General features: G+C 31.9%; 1 protein-coding gene across 1 annotated transcript; it reads right to left on the bottom strand.

Annotated features, from left to right (window-relative positions):
- Positions 1 to 14,888: 14,888 nt before the first annotated feature.
- LOC124885722 (probable LRR receptor-like serine/threonine-protein kinase At3g47570) lies at positions 14,889 to 15,958 on the bottom strand. Its single transcript, XM_047393976.1, has 3 exons — positions 15,796 to 15,958; positions 15,343 to 15,627; positions 14,889 to 14,899 (listed from the first exon to the last, which is right to left on the bottom strand). Exons 1-3 carry the CDS (start codon positions 15,956 to 15,958, stop codon positions 14,889 to 14,891), a joined length of 459 nt encoding a protein of 152 aa, XP_047249932.1.
- Positions 15,959 to 19,634: the final 3,676 nt, after the last annotated feature.

The raw sequence follows: 19,634 nt of genomic DNA, 5'->3' as shown, positions 1-19,634 counted from the left end.
ATGTTGCATGTTTAAGACAACAAGAATAAAAAAATATTTTGGTCCTTTCTACATATTTTTAGTTTAAGGCCATAAACTTCAAAAATATTCGTTACTTTTTCTTTAACTTTGTGTTAAGTCAAGACCAAACAAATAAATTAAAACGGAGTGAGTAAAAGATTTTATAAGTTAAAAATAACAATATTTCTTATGGTATATTTTAGTCTTTCTTTTAATTTTCAAACAAATGCACACACGAATTTTTTTTTCCTTTTTGTTTTACTGAAATTTTTTGAATGAAAGCTTTTAACGATCTAAATTGATTTTGTCCTTATGTATAATTAATTTTATTATTTTTTTCTCAATTAACATTTATATTGGCTAATTCATTTGTTTAAATACAATATTTGATTAATATAAAAATATTTGATGTTACAAACTATTGTATGATTTATGATAAATTAAATTATTAAAAGTCATACTCAGTAAAATACTTTTTGTAGATGTTTCTTCAATGAGTCCTTAAAAATTTACTAAAGCTTCACAAATTTCTTGTGAGGATTAAATTATTTTTTTAATTAAATTACTATTATCACACATAAAAGACAACAGTAAAATTTTGAATTAATTTTAAATTTAGTTGGATAAATAGATAGTTTATAGTGTCACTATCACTTCTTTATGACTCATCATTTTGTATAGCATTTTAAATACCCATGTAATTGTTCAAATTTACTAAAATGGATAAGATGTTCTCCCTCATATATAGTCTTGTTTTATAAGGCCCGTACTAAGTCCGGACCCAAACTCAAGTAATTTGATATTTTATGAATAACATGATTTAACATACACACACACACACACGCATACACACACACACACACACACACACACACACACACACACACACACACACATATATATATATATATATAAGAGTCACCAAAGGAATGACCAGAGGCAAAACAGTCAATTTTCTTAACAAAAGATCTTCCACTATTACTGTTTTGAGTTATTTGTATCCTTATTATCTGTCTTCTTGATCCTTCTTGATCTTTCTACTCTCTTTTTTTCTAATCAATTCTATTCTATTATGTTATCTCTTTTGACGATTTTTTGTGAAGTTCTTAGTTGACTAATTATCAAGTAGAAAAAGGAAAAGATCCTGAAATGGATTACAATAAAGTTAGTGTTCTTCATAATTTACCAGAGGTACAAATGAAACTCCACCCCCTTTTTATGCTCTCTATGTTGTTTCTTCTTATTTTTTTACAGGGTTTAAATTTAATCTCATCTGATCTTTTATATGAAGATAAAAAATGTTTTTAGTGTGTATTTGCAGTTATAGTGGGGTTTGAATGGAAATTTTGACTTTAGTTTCTCTATCACCCAACTTTTTTCTTCTTGGTTGAGTTTCAATTGAACACCATCTGCATTTTTTATGTGGTCTAAAGTAGTTAGTAAAAGGTCGTTGTTACTCTAGAATAAAGGTGAAGAAGATAGACAAACAATCAAGTATTAGAGTTCTCAATACTGTTATCCCTATGTTTTCTCCTTTTGTTAAAGTTAGACAACAACATTTTAGTTAAAGCTTTATCTGATATTTATACATCAAATTCTTTGAACTAATCTTCTTCTATTGTTGAAGTCAATGAATTTGTTCTTTGTTCAATTTCGTTGAGTCATCTCATGTAGTTGCTAAAATTATTATCAATTGTTCTTCGTATGCTTATTTTTGCAATTATTGGCACTTTTTGGTGTAAATATGAATTAGTCGAGCCTAAAGTGGATACCAAACACCGAGTAGGAAGTATAATTTCCCCGAAATAAATAATTTTCCATTTTTTAGTACTGGCAACCTGATAATATTTATGTTTAATTATTTACAGTGCAATGGAATCGTGCAACATTGGCATTCAGTTTCTCGAGTGCAAGACCATTTTCATCACTGGTATAATGGGCTACCTAGCAAACAGTACTTTCTCTTTTCTCACTCTCCTTTAGGTTGCACAATAGTACTTTGTGAATAATGTTAGTGTTTCTAATGCTTCTATTGTAAATTCTTGTAGTTCTCTGCAGTCAAATGTGAAGAAGCTCTACTTTCTAATTAGAGCTCCAGATGCAAATTCTACTAAACACATCTTTAACAATGAGGTACTAGCATACTTCTACAAGTCTTCTATAATTTTACCATTTCATTTTAGTATTATAAAATGCTATGAGGGTCAAATTTATCTTCGTCTTTAATGATGAGCAATTTTTAAATATTCGAGTTATATGTTTGAAAATAGAACCGACAATAATATACCTGTGGGGGTATCATCTTGCCAAAAACATAGAGAATACCCATCTCAAATTTTCCTCAAAAAAGTACTTAGACTGTATGAATTGTATGATACCATTTAAATGCTTATTCCATTAATAATTTAGTGTATTACCCCTCTTTATCGTGTCATTATTTATGTTCATTACTTTTAGATTTTTCATAAACCTTATGCTACAGTGAATTCCTTGTACTTGTACTAACTAATGTTGTTCTTAATTTATTACAGGTTACATCCACTGATTTGATCAAAATAGCAACAAGTAGATGTATTGTATATACAAAAAAATATGATATATATGTTTATGCAAGAGTACTAAACGAAATCGGTTGAGGACCAAATGAGACATAGCGTGTGATGTTTTTAATTGGATGGGTGATATTTCTTACATTGGAGTTCCTCGGATGAGAGACAGACCAATTGGTGATTTTTTTGATGGTCTTAAGCAGCTTGGTGCAGAGGTTGATTGTTTTCTTGGTTTGAAATGTCCTGTTGTTCAAATTATCAGCGAAGGAGATCTTCCGGGGTTAAGGTGAGGATTACAAATTCTATGAATCCATATTTATGATTTTTAGAAAAATATCTTAAATTGTATTATGAACAAATAACTAGGTTCAGAAGTAGAGAAGACTTTGCTTATAATGTTAATATATGGCTGAAAGAAATTGGCATAGTCTAACCTATTTCTAGGATACAGTTAAGTACATATCCTGGCTAAATAATCCATTTTTGAATACTATAAATTTAAAAGAAATGAGATCTATTACCCTCTTACAATTTGAATAGAAGAAAATGGTCTTTCAGATCTCTTATGTGCAAAAATGAAAATATTATAAAAGGACATAAAACCAAAAAAAAGCTTGTAAAGGGATAGAAAATCATTTCCATTGTGATTTTTTAGTGCATTAGGCATACAATTTTTCCTATATGATTAAAAGAAACTATTCTATTATGATAGGTTAATATTCCAAATTCAACTTTTTTGTTGACAAAGAGATCATTACCAACTTAGGATCCAACTGAAATAAGCTTGGAGGTGGGTCTACATATAGGAGATAAGGGGCTCAAGCTCATTTTCGTTGTTTTATGTTTTGGTGTAACTAGTGGAGATTTAAATCTTACAGCAAATGTATCATTTCTTTGTCTGAGGAAATCTATAGTAGTTTAACTGGTTTCGATCATGGTTGCATCCTTATAAACAAGGCATCTTAATGAAAGTAGAATCAGTAGAAAACCAAGGAAGACTACTAGAAGGCTTATTAAAGCAAAGAAATCGTATGTTCTATGACTAAAATAAAAGGCCGAATCCTGAAATTTTCAATAGTAGTAAGTTTAATGATTACAAAATTATATGAATCTCAAAGCAATATATCTATCTGTATTTTTAAGACGCAATTTGTTAGGTAGAGAGATGAGTGTTATACAGTTATGTTCTCGCTGTTTCATGGGTACTAACATAGTAAGGTGGTTGGAATTGTAGAGTAAGTTATTTTTGGTATTTTAAGGATTTGCAATGGATATTTTTTAGCCCGACTCCACATCTGTTTTATCAAGTTTAAAGTATCATGCGGAGTTCTCTCCATCATTCTCTTTTGAGAATTTTGTACTTCCCAAGGCATACTATGCAACTATAGAGAGTGTTCGATATATGCTCATTATAAATTGGAACGCCACATACGATTTCTATGAAGATATGAATGTAAAACATGCGTATTACTTGTCTGTGGAGTTCCTTCAGGTTAGATTAGGCTTCCCATTTATTTGGTGTATAACTACAACAGTTGTACATTGGAGTGAGTTACTTTAATATGCTTTTGGTGCTTGTAAGGAAGAGCTTTACTTTACAAAATTAGAAACTTGAGGGTTATAGGACCTTAAGCAAATGCTTTAACCAAACTCAGATACAGTTTAGAAGATGTCGTTAGGCAGGTATGGTGTCTGCAAAAATCATAGTTTGACTATTATTGACACTTAAATCTTCTCTAAAAGGAGAAATGTCATATGCTTTTCCAAAATGATTTAATAACATATGAACATAGTCAAACTTTCCTACTCTCATCACCGTTGTTTCGATATTGTCATATTAGTCATATAGACGATGTGTGCCTTCCGCTTAGGTCTATCTTATGGTGATTATGTCATTTGATGTTTGATATAAAAATCATCATTGATGTGTGACATACTCGATATAGTAGTCTATTGTAATTAGCTTAAGCTGGTTGGTGTAATGACTGGTAGGAACCAGATACAGCTTTAGTGAATAGAGGTTTAAGAAGACTTGCTTTTTGCTTTCTAGAATCAATCTTGATTTTTTCGTCAAATTTATTGAACCAAGTACACTATTTTCTCCACATTTGTGTTGTTTAGCTTCATTTTTTGAAAAAAGGGGGAAAAGGGTGTTAAAAGGTATCCAAATCTTGGATTTTTTCCCTTAAAATTAGTTCTTAAAAGCTTATTGTTACTGTAGCTTTACTATACTTCCTTTTTCATGTTTTCCCAATATAGAAAGTTCCTAATCCTATTCTCACACTACATTTGTGTTATTTCTTGAAATGGGGTATTAAAGCATGTGCAAATCTTGAATTTACTCTTATCCTTTTGTGATCTTTGCTGGAAAACCAAATTTTGGGAAGGTAAAAGTGAGTTTGTATTTTTTCTTGTTTTTGAATATTTTTTAAAATCTTCTTTGTCCTTTTTTTGAGAAAAACCTCTCTACCTCCAACAGGTAGTGGTAAGGTCTGCGTACGCTCTACATCTTGAGACCCCACTTTATTGAATTTCACTGGGTATGTTGTTGTTGTAGAACGGAAGACTTGGAGTAACTGATGAAGTTGGTGATGTTCTCTAGGTTTGATTCGCTGGAATTGAAGTTAGTACTGCTTACCATGGACTGAAGCCCATTATTGAATTCATGACTTCCAAGTTTTCAATGCAGGTGGAATTTGTATTCACTCGGATGCTATGTTCTTATGAAGATTTTTACTATATTTATTTATTATTATCTCGAACATAAATATGCAAAAACCATCCGACAATATCATTGATGTAGGCTTGCATATCTTTCTGTATCAATTAAGTATTATTACTAAGTTGTTAAGCTTGTCGAGATATTGCATGAAATATTTGAGCATAAGTATAACTTTCAAGAGGTGGATTATGGAACGACTAATGATTTGAGATGGTATAGCTCGTAGTGTCTGTATTTGGTGTTTTGTGTGGACTGTGTTAAATTTAGTGCAAAGAAATGCAAAAAAAATCCCAAATGGGTAGGGGTATTTAGTTGTAGTTTGAGGACAAAAGGTGCTTTTGTCTTATTTTGGTGCCGAGCCTCTGAGTTTGACAGTATTTTTGAACTCTCTCTTCTTTTTTTCCTTACTTCTTCTTATGTTTATTCAGGGGTAATGGATGACCATCACTACTTAAGTTACTAATAGCTCGCAAACAAGAATGTGACATGAACACAACTACAACATTATTATGTTAAGATTATTTTATGTAAGAGAAACTGTGGTCTGAATTAAATATAACATTAGGTGGTATCTGATGCTTTGTTATAAAATTACATCAACCATATCTAATGTAAAATAGAAATTTAAGAACCAGGTTCTTATATATATTGAACTAAAAGCTAGGAGGTTAATACTAGGTCCTTATTTGTGTTTTGAATGTTAAGTCAATATGAATACAAGGAGTTTGATATACCTTATGGTAATTTTTAACTCTTAGATTCACAAAACTGTAACTTAGTCATAAATATCTGGGTTGGCACATAGCTATACAATCAAGTAATTGTTGAAACTGACAGTTTCCTCCAGCTCTTCTATTAGACGGAATGGGGATTGCTACTATATTACTTTCTCCAGGCAAAATTTTCTTGCTGTATTTTGTCTTTTTATTTGAATAAATAATAGAGACTCTACTACATCGGATCATGACAATCTGGTTCTGGCATGTGACTAGCATCTCAGTTAAGGGATTTTAGCGAAGTCATTGCATCATGATGTGATGTTTGTACAAACTTTTTATACTGATAGGATTTCTTGATTTATGGTTTATACCCTTGAGTGCTAATAGAAGGAATAATCTTTTTTAAGTCATGCTAGCAATTGACCATATCATCAATTATGCTACAAAACTAAATTACTTATCAGCTAGTCAGATATTCGTTCCCAGCGTCTTCAGGGGTCCTAATGGCGCTGCAGCTGGAGTTGTTGCACAACATACTCAGGTATGTCATTAAACTCAAACACAACTTGTTGTGTGTCCCGAAGAGGCTCTTGGAGTTCCTCTAAGTTAGGCTAATCAAGCTAGGCATCACGTAGCTGGTCAATACTTGGTCTTTGTTTGAGACTGAAGATTAATGTGTATCAATGTATGGATTGGCAGATAAACTGGAAGAACTATAGAACAATGTAATATTGATGTTTTATACTATTTTCTTTGTTTCTATTGGGTGTGTTGAATTACGGGTCATGGGTCGCCCATGTGGACCGACCCAACCCGACCCGATTTTAATTATTTTTGAATTATTTGACAAATTAAGAGGGAAAAGAAGATATAAGATTTAATTTTGAATCTTGGGGTGAACGGTTACTTCCACTTCCCCAATATATTACAACTTTTCTTTTCCTGTAAAAAGTCAAGAAACAAAAACAAAGAAAAACAAAATAAAACAATAGCAAAGAAGTCAATAATTAAGGCATTTAGTTTGTGATTCTACAACTTTGTTTCCAAGTGATTCAAAGTAGATTTGGGGAAGACCTTTTGGTTGTAAATTCAATGTTTTCCGCTGTAAAACATCAAGGTACACAATGTTTTTGCTTCAAATTTTTTCATCAATGGCATCAGAGACAGGATTATTGCCTTAATTTTGCACAAAATATCTAGATTTGAAGTGTAGAAATAGAAAATCGGCATTGTATGCACCTGTGAAAAAAATTCCTGACCGGATATACATTAAATAATCTAGTCAGACATGTCGCTGTACTCCGGTCGTGCGCCACCGCTACTCCACCACTTTGGTTAGGTACACAGCAACTCTGATCTAAGTACCGTTAATTCATTAAGATGCACTTTTTTTTAATTCAACCTTTCATATTATTTGTTGTTGTCATTGTTGTTGTGGATGCAAATACTGTTAAAGCATCTTGTAATTAAAATAAAAGAAGGGGGGTTGATAGATTATGCGTTCTTCATCAGAAGAAGAAGGAGAAGTACTGTGCCTGCGTTTTTCTTCTTTTTTCTTTTAATAAGTTTTTTAAAAGTTTTTTTTTTGACTTTATGTACCCTTTTGTCTTGTCTTTTTGGGAAAAGGGAAATATTATAAGAATTGTGTTGTACGTTTTTATTGTAATGGGCCCTTCTTCTTTTTTTATTTAAATTTTTTTTGGTTGTTGCAATGTAGTGACATGCAGTAAATGTACATATAGTAGTACATATATATATATATATATATATATATATCAAAGAAGGGGTGTTTACTGTGCACTATAATTGCATTAAATAAAAAAATTGACGAATCTTGTAGTGTAAAATTTTATGCCTCTATTTTTTTTGAGGATATAAATTAGGCTTGATTCTTGTCTTAAATAGTTCATAATTTTTCATAAGCAGATTGTGACTTCTACAATAAAATTGCCACTAAGTTGTTGCATTGAATGAAACATCATTCTTATTGTTTCTTGGTTCCTATTTCAGAAATGGCTAAACGGGGACAAACTCGAATCACTCCAAGTGGGAGTTCTGGATGTCGAGGAAAGAGACAAGGTAGAAGAGCATGTCATTGAAGGGCATGTTTTTGAGGTGGATAGATCATATGAAATGGTGTCTATAGAGAGACACAAAATCTTTTACGGAATGAAAGGGCTATGCGAAGGAAAAGACAGAAAAATTGAAAGAATTCAAGTCTTTTAAGATGTCACCTAACATTGGTATTGCTAGTTTTATACATCTGTTTGAGATGAAATGTGTAGAACTGGAAAACTATGTAGAAATCTCGGATTGGGAAGCATTAGCTATTTTAGTAAATTCTCTTCACAACCCTTGGGGAGAGAGATTAATTAATGTTTACCATGAGATTTGGCCTAGCGAGCCTTTTTGGGTGTACAATAGTCGTCTAGAATATTTGTGGAATGACTTTTATTTTTAGATTGACTTGTAATATGAAGTTTTTATAAACCTTATATATATATATATATATATATATATATATATATTAAATTGTTTATCTCCTTTTATATGAATTTTATTCATTTGTTTGAGTTTTAAACAACTTAATTGAAAGCTATCATTCTAATGCACATTAGGAAATTAATTTCTAATTTTGGTTAAGTGTTTAGTTAGTATATGATGATTGGATTCTTAAGTGTCCTTTCGATTATACACTAAACATGAAACCTTTATGTGAAATGATTTTCTTGAATGTGTAACTTGCATGCATAATTGATAATATACTTGTGTAATTGTCTCTTAATAATATACATGGCATCCAAAAGTATAATTGCTGACTTGAACAAAGGAGAAAACCTAAATGAAGACAACTACGACATTTGGAGTCGTAAGATGTGGTATCTACTGGAAGAGCAAAATGCTCTTGAAGGTATTAACTATGTCTTGAGTCTACCAGAACAGGGCAATACTGCACAACACAGAAGAGAACTGGAAGCTTATAAGGCTTGGAAAAAGGCCGATTCCATTGCACGTGGAATAATTGCAAGTTCTGTGGTTGATAACCTCATACATTAGTTTGAGGAATTTCCTACTGCCAATGCCATCTGGGTACACTTGTGAAGAACATATGGGGGTACTTCTGTTACCCGCCTAAGACAGCTGACTATCAAATTTGACATTTACAAGAAGTGTCATGATCAGAACATCAAATAACACCTTAGGATGATATTGAATATGATAGCTCAACTCAAAAGTGTTGGTCATGTTCTCTCGGATGAGCAGCAGGTTTAGGCAGTGATCCGATCTCTTCCCAACAGTTGGGAACACCTAAAGGTCAACTTAACCTACAATGACAACATCAAAACTTTTTTTGATGTTGCATGTCATGTTGAACTTAAAGATGAGCGGCTTGGTGCTGCTAAAGCTGCTTTTAATGTCTTTATGATAGAATCAAGTGGTAAGAACTCTTCAGGATTCAAGTATAAGAAGAAGTGGAAAGAGAATGGGAAGGGTAAAAAGATCGAAGAAGGACTTTCGGAGAAAAAAAACAAGCTAAACTTCAAGAAGGGAAAAAAGTTTTTCAAGAAGAAAGACAAGAGCAAGATGAAGCGCTAGAATTTCCAAAATCTTGGGTATTTTGCTCGTGAATGTCCTGAACAGAAAAAGGTAGCATTTCTAAATGCAACTCTAAGTTCTACAAATGTTTCTAGCACTATTTTATTAACTGAATCTTATCGTATGTGTATTATAGACCCAGGAGCCACCGACCATGTGAGTCGAGATCGAGAAGCATTTATGGAGTTTTATCGAGTTTTTCTATGATCAAGGTGGATCTATGTAGGAAATAATGCAAGACTTGAAGTCAAAGGGATTGACACTTACAAAGTAGATTTGCATAGAGGCCGGTCTTTAATGTTGCATGACGTCCTATATGCTCTAGAAATTCGACGAAACTTAGTGTTTGTGTCTGTTCTCTTAGATGTTGGTTTTCATTTGTTCTTTAGTCATAATTGTGTAAGAATTACTCTAGATAATGTTTTTATGGTTTCGGACATCTCTATGACCGCTTTATTGTTTTAGATTATAATCCTTCAACTTATGACTATTATGTTGACCGTTGTGTAATGTCATGTTATTCTAGCAATATTGATGTTGATATAATTACATGGAATGCTAGATTGGGTCACATAGGGCAAGACCGAATGAATAGACTAGAAAAGAAAGGACATCTAGTTTCTTTCTCCAAAATTGAAATGCCAACTTGTGAAAATTATCTTGCTGGAAAGATTACACATAAACTATTTGGGAAGGCTAAAAGAGCCGAATTCCCATTTCAATTAATCCATTCTAATATCTGTGGTCCAATGAATGTGAGGGCAAGGATTGGTGCTTCATATTTCATTACATTCATTAAGGATTTCACACGTTTTGGTTATGTCTATTTGATATCTCATAAATTAGTAGTACTTGAATACTTCGAAAGATATATGAATGAAGTTGAGAATCAATTAGACAAAAGTATAAAGTCATTAAGAACTGATATAGGACGTGAATATCTGTCAAAACAGTTTGAAAAACTGTGTATTGAAAAACGCATTATCAGACAATTGACTACTCCTCATACACCTCAATAAAATTGTGTAGCCGAAAGAAGAAATAGAACATTTTGGATATGACAAAGTGCATGATGATGCAGGTAAATTTACCAATCTCTTTCTGGGGAGATGCATTATTAACTGCAGCCTACATATTGAATAAAGTGCCTTATAAATCAATATCTTTTACTCCTTATGAACTATGGACTGGTAATAAACCAAACTTTAATGAACTACGACCTTGGGGTTGTGCTGCATATATTAAAGATTGTTCTGATAAGTTTGGAAAACAAAGTCCAAAAGGAAAGAAATGTATCTTAATAAGATACTCAAAATACTCCAAAGGATATGTGTTCATTGGTGAATTAGAAGATGGAAGTACTACTGAAATTGAATCACGAGATGTCACATTCTTGGAAAATGATTTTTCAAAAAGGAATGAAATAAAGAATAATGAGCCTCTTTATGAAATGCTGAATTCAGATGATCAAATAATGTCATCGAACATACTTGATAATTCAATAGAACAAGAAATGATTCTTGGTCCAAGTGAAAGTTGTGAATCTCAAAATCCCATTGAAGAATCTGAACTTCAATTATGTAAGAGTACCAGAAAAGGTATGCCTAAATGGTCTTATGAGATTGAGGATTATGTCTTCCTGGTATCTCTCTCGGAATTGGAAGAACATAATTCTGTGACTGAGGTTTTATCGAGTCCTGAAAAAAATGAATGGATAAAAGCGATGAAAGAAAAATTAGAGTCCATAAAAACCAATAAAGTCTAAAATCTAGTTGACCTTCCTTCTTGGCATAAAGCTATTGGGAACAAGTGGATCCTCAAAGTTAAATGCAAATTGGATGGGTCAATAGAAAGGCACAAAGAATGATTGGCAGAAAAATGTTTTACTCAAGAAGCTAGAATAGATTATGAGGAAACTTTTTCACCAATTGTGAAATTCACCTCAATTCGCCTGGTTTTGTCTATAGTTGCACATTTAGATTTAGAATTACACCAAATGGATGGAAAAATTGCTTTTCTCAATGGAGAACTAAAAGAGGAAATCTACATGGAATAACCTATAGGTTTTGTTGTTAAAGGCCAAGAAAAGAAGGTTTGTAAATTAAACAGATTAATATATGGCCTTAAGTAGTCTTCAAGGCAGTGGTACCTGAGATTTCATAAGAAAGTGATTTCATTTGATTTCACCATGATCGATGAAGACCATTGCATCTATGTTAAAAAGTCCAATGAAATATTTGTGATTCTTTCGCTTTACGTGGATGATATTTTATTAGATGGAAATTATTTGGAGTATGTAAAAAATGTTAAGTCATGGATTTCAAAGTTATTTGAAATGAAAGATATGGGTGAAGCAGACTATATATTGAGCGTTAAAATCCAAAGAGACCGTTCTAAGAAAATTTTGAGTCTATCTCAAAAACATACATAATAAAAATTTTGAAACTTTTTTGAATGAATACTTGCAAATCCATGGATACTCCTATAGAAAGAGGTGAAACTTTAAGCCTTGAAATGTGCCCAAAGACTGAAAAAGAAAAAGAAGGCATGTCTCGAGTACCATATTCTAGTGCATTTGGGAGTTTGATGTACGCTATGATGTGTACTCGCACAGTCATTTGTTATGTCGTAGGTCTAGTTAGCAGGTATTAATACAATCCTGGAAGGGATCATTGGAAAGCAGTAAAGAGAATTTTTTGATACCTGAAGGGAACTGGTGATTGTTCAATATGCTATAGTGGATCCAATTTATCCATAAGAGGTTATACAGATGCTGATTGGGCTGGTGATCGGTATGATAGAAAATTAATTTTTGATTATGACTTCTTGGTAAATGGTGGTGCAATTTTATGGAAAAGAAAAAAACAAACTTGCACAACCCTATCAACTATAGAATCAAAATTTGTGGCTTGTGCATCTGCAGTACAAGAAGTTGTTTAGTTGAAGAGATTCTTTGAGCATTTGAACATTGCAAAAAATTCTAAGGGTCCTATGATTTTATATTGTGATACTCAAGAGGCTATCGCATATACAAAGGATCCTAAATATCACAACAAAACCAAGCACATTGATATTAAGTATAACTTTATAAAAGACATAGTAGCAAGTGGAGAAATAAATTTACGATAGATTTTTACACGAGAAATGATAGTTGATACCTTTACTAAGGCGATATGTAGAGACTTGTTTGAGAAAAATATTATGTCTCTAGGATTACGTAGGATATGATTATGTCCATGTATTGTAGATGACTTGATTATAATTATTATCAATATAAGAATCTTGAATTTATGTTCAATCTCATATGCATGCGAAATTGTGTTTTATTAATACAGTGTGTCGAACAAGTTGTGAGATTGGATCTCTCACATGAGCAATCACCTCTTACATCAAGGAACGTGAAGATAAAAGTTCCACCATAAGATAATAACTTATTTTGTAAACCCAGATGCGAGTTTCTATAATAATATGGATTTGAGGATTATTAAAGAAAGAAAATCAGGTTAGAAATTTAGAGGTGTCTAGACCTAGATCTGTACGATGTTGAATGACTAAAGGAATAAGACACACGCACCAATATAAGGTGATAACATCATAGCGCGTGTTTCATGCCACCTCTGCGTAGCAACCAATGGGTTAATGGAAGAATGAATCCCTGCTTCTTCATTGTGTGAGACCTTAAAAAGTTATTTTAACTTTTCATTGAAATACCCTTAGACCTTTAACTGTTTCTTGAAGTTTCGATTGTTTTTTCTACTTTAGCATGTTACTAATAGCCATGAGAGATTCGGCAATGTGGTGCATGTCGAGGAAAGTAGTTGATTTGTAACAGATAGATTCGAGTAGAAAGGGAAGACGATTAAAATGAATATTTTCACTTATCTATGCATGCCGGCTATTACACTAACCATATAAGAGTCAAGTTTAATTATGTATATAAAGTTAAACATAAACTCGAGTTCAACTCTTTAAGAGGATAAGGGATTGGATAAGTAACTACTGAAGTAGTGAATGATGTCTAGTGTATTATGAGTATTAAGATCCTTATATTAATAGAGAATTCTTTCCACATGTGATTGGATTCCTATAAGTATCTTGTAAAACCTTATGGGTAAAACTCGAGATGCTCATAGGTTGCACGAACTATTTGTTGTATGAATAGATGATAATTTTATGTCATACTGCTTTGGGTCTTGTCCACTATGTGTGAAGTGGGAGATGTTGAATTACGGGTCATGGGTCGTCCATGTGAACCGACCCGACCTGACCCATTTTAAATTATTTTTGAATTATCTAACAAATTAAGGGGGAAAAGAATAGATAAGATTTAATTTTGAATCTTGGACGGAACGGTTACTTCCACTTCCCTAATATATTACAACTCTTCTTTTCCCATAAAAAGTCAAGAAACAAAAACAAAGAAAAACTAAATAAAACAACAGCAAAATAGTCAATAATTAAGGCATTTAGTTTGTGATTCCACAACTTTGTTTCCAAGTGATTCAAAGTAGATTTGGGGAAGATCTTTTGGTTGAAAATCCAACATTTTCCACTGCAAAATATCAAGGTACATAATGTTTTTTCTTCGAATTTTTTCATCAGGTGTAAAAAGTGGCTGCCTACAGTTTAATTTTCTGTGCGTAAAGGATTAATAAAGAGACATGCCAACAACTTGTGAAACAATCCCGTACTTTTATCTTACCACAATTCTACTTGTTGAAGTTGTTGTGACATTACCATCAGAGTAATAGGATGTTAGTGGTTTGGTCACTTTTAACATTGTTACATTTGTTTAGCTTTTCAGAAACAACATATCTTTTTTAATCTTTGCCTCTTATAGCTATTGCTTATGATCTATAACTAGAATGGGTGAGAGTTCATCTTTAGAGATGGATTGATAATATATAAGACTTGTAACTCAGATCAGGTGAGACTCTTTGAAAATGTGAGGAAATTACAAAATAGTTACTCAGTTTGTGTGGTTTGCAATGGAAAATAGTAGTTAAGAATAGTTAAATCCCAAAGAAAAGAATACGCGATCTATCGTATTGCTAAATAATGGTCAAACACTGCAGGTGATTAAAGGTTTACATATCTTATTTATCCCCTGAGGTTTTGCACAATGCCCATTATTCATCCCTTGACCAGGGGAAATTTCTTGCACACTGAACCTTTCTCCAATAGTAGCCTTTAGATACATATTTAGTATTTGACCACTCTTTTCCAATATGTGTATGCCATTTAAGTATATCATGACTCTTCTATTTATATAGAGGAGAAAGCAGAATAAGTGTACAGACATTAATAGAAATCTATCGAAAAAATGCAAAAGTAGAAAACATACCAGTATAAGCAGTCATTCAGTCACCAAGCTCTATGATATGAATATACCTAAGTCGCGATTCACATTTTGTGAGAAACATTTGCAATTACTAAGCAGGACTTACTTTTTCACCAGTTACTTCTTTAGGCTATAGTGTATATAATAGTACTAATTATAAATAGACTCTATTTCAAAGTTGTAATTATCTATTTTGCCTTATTCAATAAAATTTGGAAGATGATAATTTTCTTAGCTTATTACCATCTGATCTACCTGTACTATTATTTCTCCTCTTTGACTAAAGAAATAAGTTATTAATTGAGTGAATCTTGTCCAAAGCTATGCTTATTGGCATCTGATATGTAGGGGATGAGCTAGAACATAAAAGTCCTATTTTCAATACTAAGACCAAACATCCTTGTATCATATTACTGGCATTTAGCTTCAGTATATACTCATCATCTTGAAGTATTGCCTTTTCTTCCAAATCACTTGTATTGTCATTGTGTTTGTTATGTTTATCATACAGTAAAAGCAACGATGGATCAACTATATCCATGACATGTCTAGGTAAATTAGTTTTGATATATTGCTGATTATTCAGTCCATCTTTAACGATCTCATCAGTCGGTCTCCTACCAGTGAACAACTCTAGCAACATGATACCGAAGCTATAAATATCTCCAAGAGTGGATACATTTACACCTGATCCATATTCTGCAACATAAAGATGAATATGTTGGGACACTGAACATATGTTCATTACATACCTTAGCATCAGAAGTACATATATGAGATTAAGGTACATAAATATTTACATGTTAGGACCCCTAATAAGGGAAATAGACATAATCCAAGAGAAATCAATATAGATTAATAACATACCTGGTGGGATATCACCTATAGAACCCTTTAATGTAATAGAAATTTGTTTGTTCAATGGTGATTTGAAGAGAAATTTTGCCAATCCAAAGTCACCAACATGGGCAGTAATCTCTTCATCAAGGAGTATGTTGCTAGATTTTAAGTCACAGTGAGCAATTATCATTTGGCATCTAATACCTATGCCTTATAGTTCTTCTAATATTTGATGTTTGCTTAGAATTTGAATAGCACATGCTGAATTTTTTTCATTCATTCACCGAGTAATAACCTTTTGGTAATTTCTGTAGGTGCTTTTTTGGAGCTGAGTTAACTTCACATTGAAAAGATGGAGAAGCTTCATTTTCCATATATTTTATCTTCTTATTCTGATTATGGTCTAATGTGTTGCATTGTTTTGTAAGTACCATGATTAAGTTATTTAAAGTAAAGGAGAAACAGAGAGAGCTTTCTAAAAATTCAAATGGAAAGCCGCCAGTAAAGAAACAAAAATCCTGGAGAGTTGCATTTTCATAAAGGTACTCTCCCCCCCCCCCCCTTTGTAAAATATTCTTAATCATAAGTATTTTATCCATTTTTTTCAGCGAGATATTTTTCCTATTGCTTTTTGCATGCCAAATTAATCAATATTGTTTCGATCATCTAGGTTTCATTTCAGTTTTTTACACCCCCCTTGATAGATCTTCCGTGTAAAGTTTCGTATGAAATTGTTTACTCTAGTTATAATTTGATATGAGAAGTTTTTACCCATAACGTGACCCAATTTTTTCCTCTTTAGTGCCATGAACATGTGGCAGCGCTAGTGATAGTGTGTAGCGACTAATCTACCAAATGTAAGATGATCTTTAGAAAGGTCATAGGTTATCTCGGTAGGCTAAAAACATGGTACGCTAAGAGAGAATGTAGTACTTTACTGGAGGCATTGGATGTCATTGGTATAGTATTTCACAACAATGTAGCTACTTCGCCAATAGGTATGTAAATGTTTATCCAAAATTTTAAAGACAGAGAGATACATACAGTATTACTAATGCTACCTATAATGTAATTCTTTCAATTTACAAATATATTTTCATTCCAATACCATAAGGGGTTGTTTGGGGTGTGGTATTAAAGTAAATAATCCCAGGATAAAATAATAATCCTGGAATAAACAGTCATTTGGTTGTCAATATTCGGGATAACTTATCTCGGGACTAATAATTAGTCCTGAGATAAGTTATCCATACATAATTCTTAATCAGTCGGTTGGTTGTCAATATTCGGGATAACTTATCCCCGGGATTAAGAATTAGTTTTGGGATAATTTTTCCACGCATATGGTGGTATTACTATCCCAACTTAATTTAACTTTTGTAGAAAATTATAAAATGACAAAAATACCCTCATGTTTAACATTGAACTGACACTTTCATATATTATCACAGTGAAGAACTGATTCGGAGATACTATTTTGGTTTTTTTATTTTCTAGAAGATCTTGTTGATCAAGTGAATAACTCATTTGAAGATACTCATTCTAGAGATATACCATCTCGCTGGCAAAACAAAGATTTTTTTAGTCATTTTGTCCTTAAAATTTGTGTAGTATTTTCCTTATGATGTTTGTTCTCATGGTATAGAAACTTCGCAGGGTGTCTTCATAAATCTAGCTTTAGCTAAACCTTTTGGACTTACTCTAATTGAGGTTTGTTCTAAACTTAATCTATTTTTGGCATTGTCCTTCAAATTTTTGATATTGTTAATTCCTAAATTTTGTTATGTATCTGGACAATTCTTTAGGCTACTGCACATGGACTTCCTATGGTGGCTACTAAGAATGGTGGTCCATCGGGTAAAAAGACGTGCGTTCCATGCTTTAGTTACCCTTAGTCCTCCCGTTTATCACTAATCCGATTTCTACTATGGTTTGCCATTGCATTAATAAAAATTTGAGCATAATATCTTAAATCATATTACTCTATCCCAAAGTTGAGGTACCAATGAAAAGAAACATCAAAATAAAGGATTTATTTGAGGATCAACATAATTTTTATTTTATATGTTAATTCTATTATTGCTATATAAGCATGAAATAAACTATTGATGACAATTGTGGAAACTTCTCTTTATTAGGCACTCTACAATGTTAATTCTCTTTCTTAACGATGTTGAGATCTACAAGCATAATAAAGAAGAACGGATAGCCAGAACTTAGAAAACCACTGCCCCAGGTCTACCTTATGCAGAAGAAGCAATAACTCATGCTGGAAACTGGACCATAAACAGTTAACTAAAGTAAGGTGTATTATTGTAAACAAATAATATATTTTTACAAACAATGCACTATATATTATTTTTAGTACCACAAATCAAACAGCCACTAAAAAATAATACCAGGATAACTTATCCTAGTACAACTAATCCCAGCATAACTTATCGCAACATAACTAATCATGGTAAAACTTATTTTCAAACCAAACGACCCCTAATAGTTTAAGTTATTGGAACTTTTATTCTAATAACTATTGTATTTGTCTTCTTTGAATAAAGATTTGTTTATTATCACATTTTAAACTTCTTAAATAATTTAATCATAAAATCTAATTTAACTGGTGTTTGATCGTGAATACTCAAGAGATTGATCACAACAACAAAAATACATCTTCTATTGTAGAATTTATAAATATTATCTGTATCAATGTAAATAGGCAACCGTCACTATGATATGGAAATGTGAGAATCCAGTAGTATGTTATCACATGATTGTATAAAACATACATTTGGGATCATTTCCATCAACTGATCTAATCAAATGGGATAGTCCCTTACTGTTACATCTTTATTTTATACTATTCCTATTTCAGTCTTCTGCCGCTAAATTTTAAAATGATGTCCATGCTTTTCATGGAAAGTGAAGCTTTAATCACACTAACCTGTCATTGCCATTTAAGTATACAATTACTCAATTTCGAAATTGGCATATAAACCTTGAAAATTAAAATGTGCATGATTGGATGAGCTGTTGGGAAAAAAGTAAAAAAAAATTCTCATTGATCAATTTTTTTCCAATATACATACGCGTTGGGTTCGTGCAATGCACGAGCATACCTCTCTCTCTCTCTATATATATATATATATTGCAAAGGTCATAAAATTGAAAAATATTAGTAACTAATTTATAAGCATATCATTAATTTCTTTTCTAATTTCTTGATTCAAGTTCATCTTTGCAATCAAGAAGATGAAGACAAAAGTTAGCACGTGGATCAATTATTTTACTCATGACTTCTTGTGTGTGATTAAAAATTATGATTTTATTTATTATTTCACGTGAAAAGAATTCATCCTAGTTAAATGTGGTGCTTTAAGTGTAATTTTATACTATATTTAGAAAAAAAATTAGACTCACTAAAATAAACATCAGAATCAATTTGATTCTCTCTATAGTTGATGCTTAAAACTATTGATTCTCAATTGACCAGAAAATAGTTTTTAAAAATAATTTGTTCTTAATTCATATCATTACCTTAATTTAAAACTTTATCAATAATTTTAGTTTTCAGTATATGAAATATGTTTGATATAACAATGGATAAAATTATCCACAAAAAAATTATTCGATTTATAAAAGATAATTATGAAATTCATTAAAACCATACTCGATTCTGTAGAAGTAAGATATAGCCTCATATATTAACTAATTTTAACCCCTCTTTTTTCCCCTCTTCTTCATCCCCGCGGTATTTGTACAAAACTCTTTCTAATGGAAAATAAATTATTAAAAGTTAATACTATGAAAGAAGAAAAAAAGTAATGAATTATTCATGCAACAAATAAAGTTCTCCATGATCAAAATATATA

Source organism: Capsicum annuum, chromosome 7 (genome assembly GCF_002878395.1).
Source record: "Capsicum annuum cultivar UCD-10X-F1 chromosome 7, UCD10Xv1.1, whole genome shotgun sequence".
NCBI lineage: Eukaryota > Viridiplantae > Streptophyta > Magnoliopsida > Solanales > Solanaceae > Capsicum > Capsicum annuum.
The sequence above is the reverse complement of the archived record's forward strand: the minus strand, read 5'-3'. Positions and strand labels throughout refer to the sequence as shown.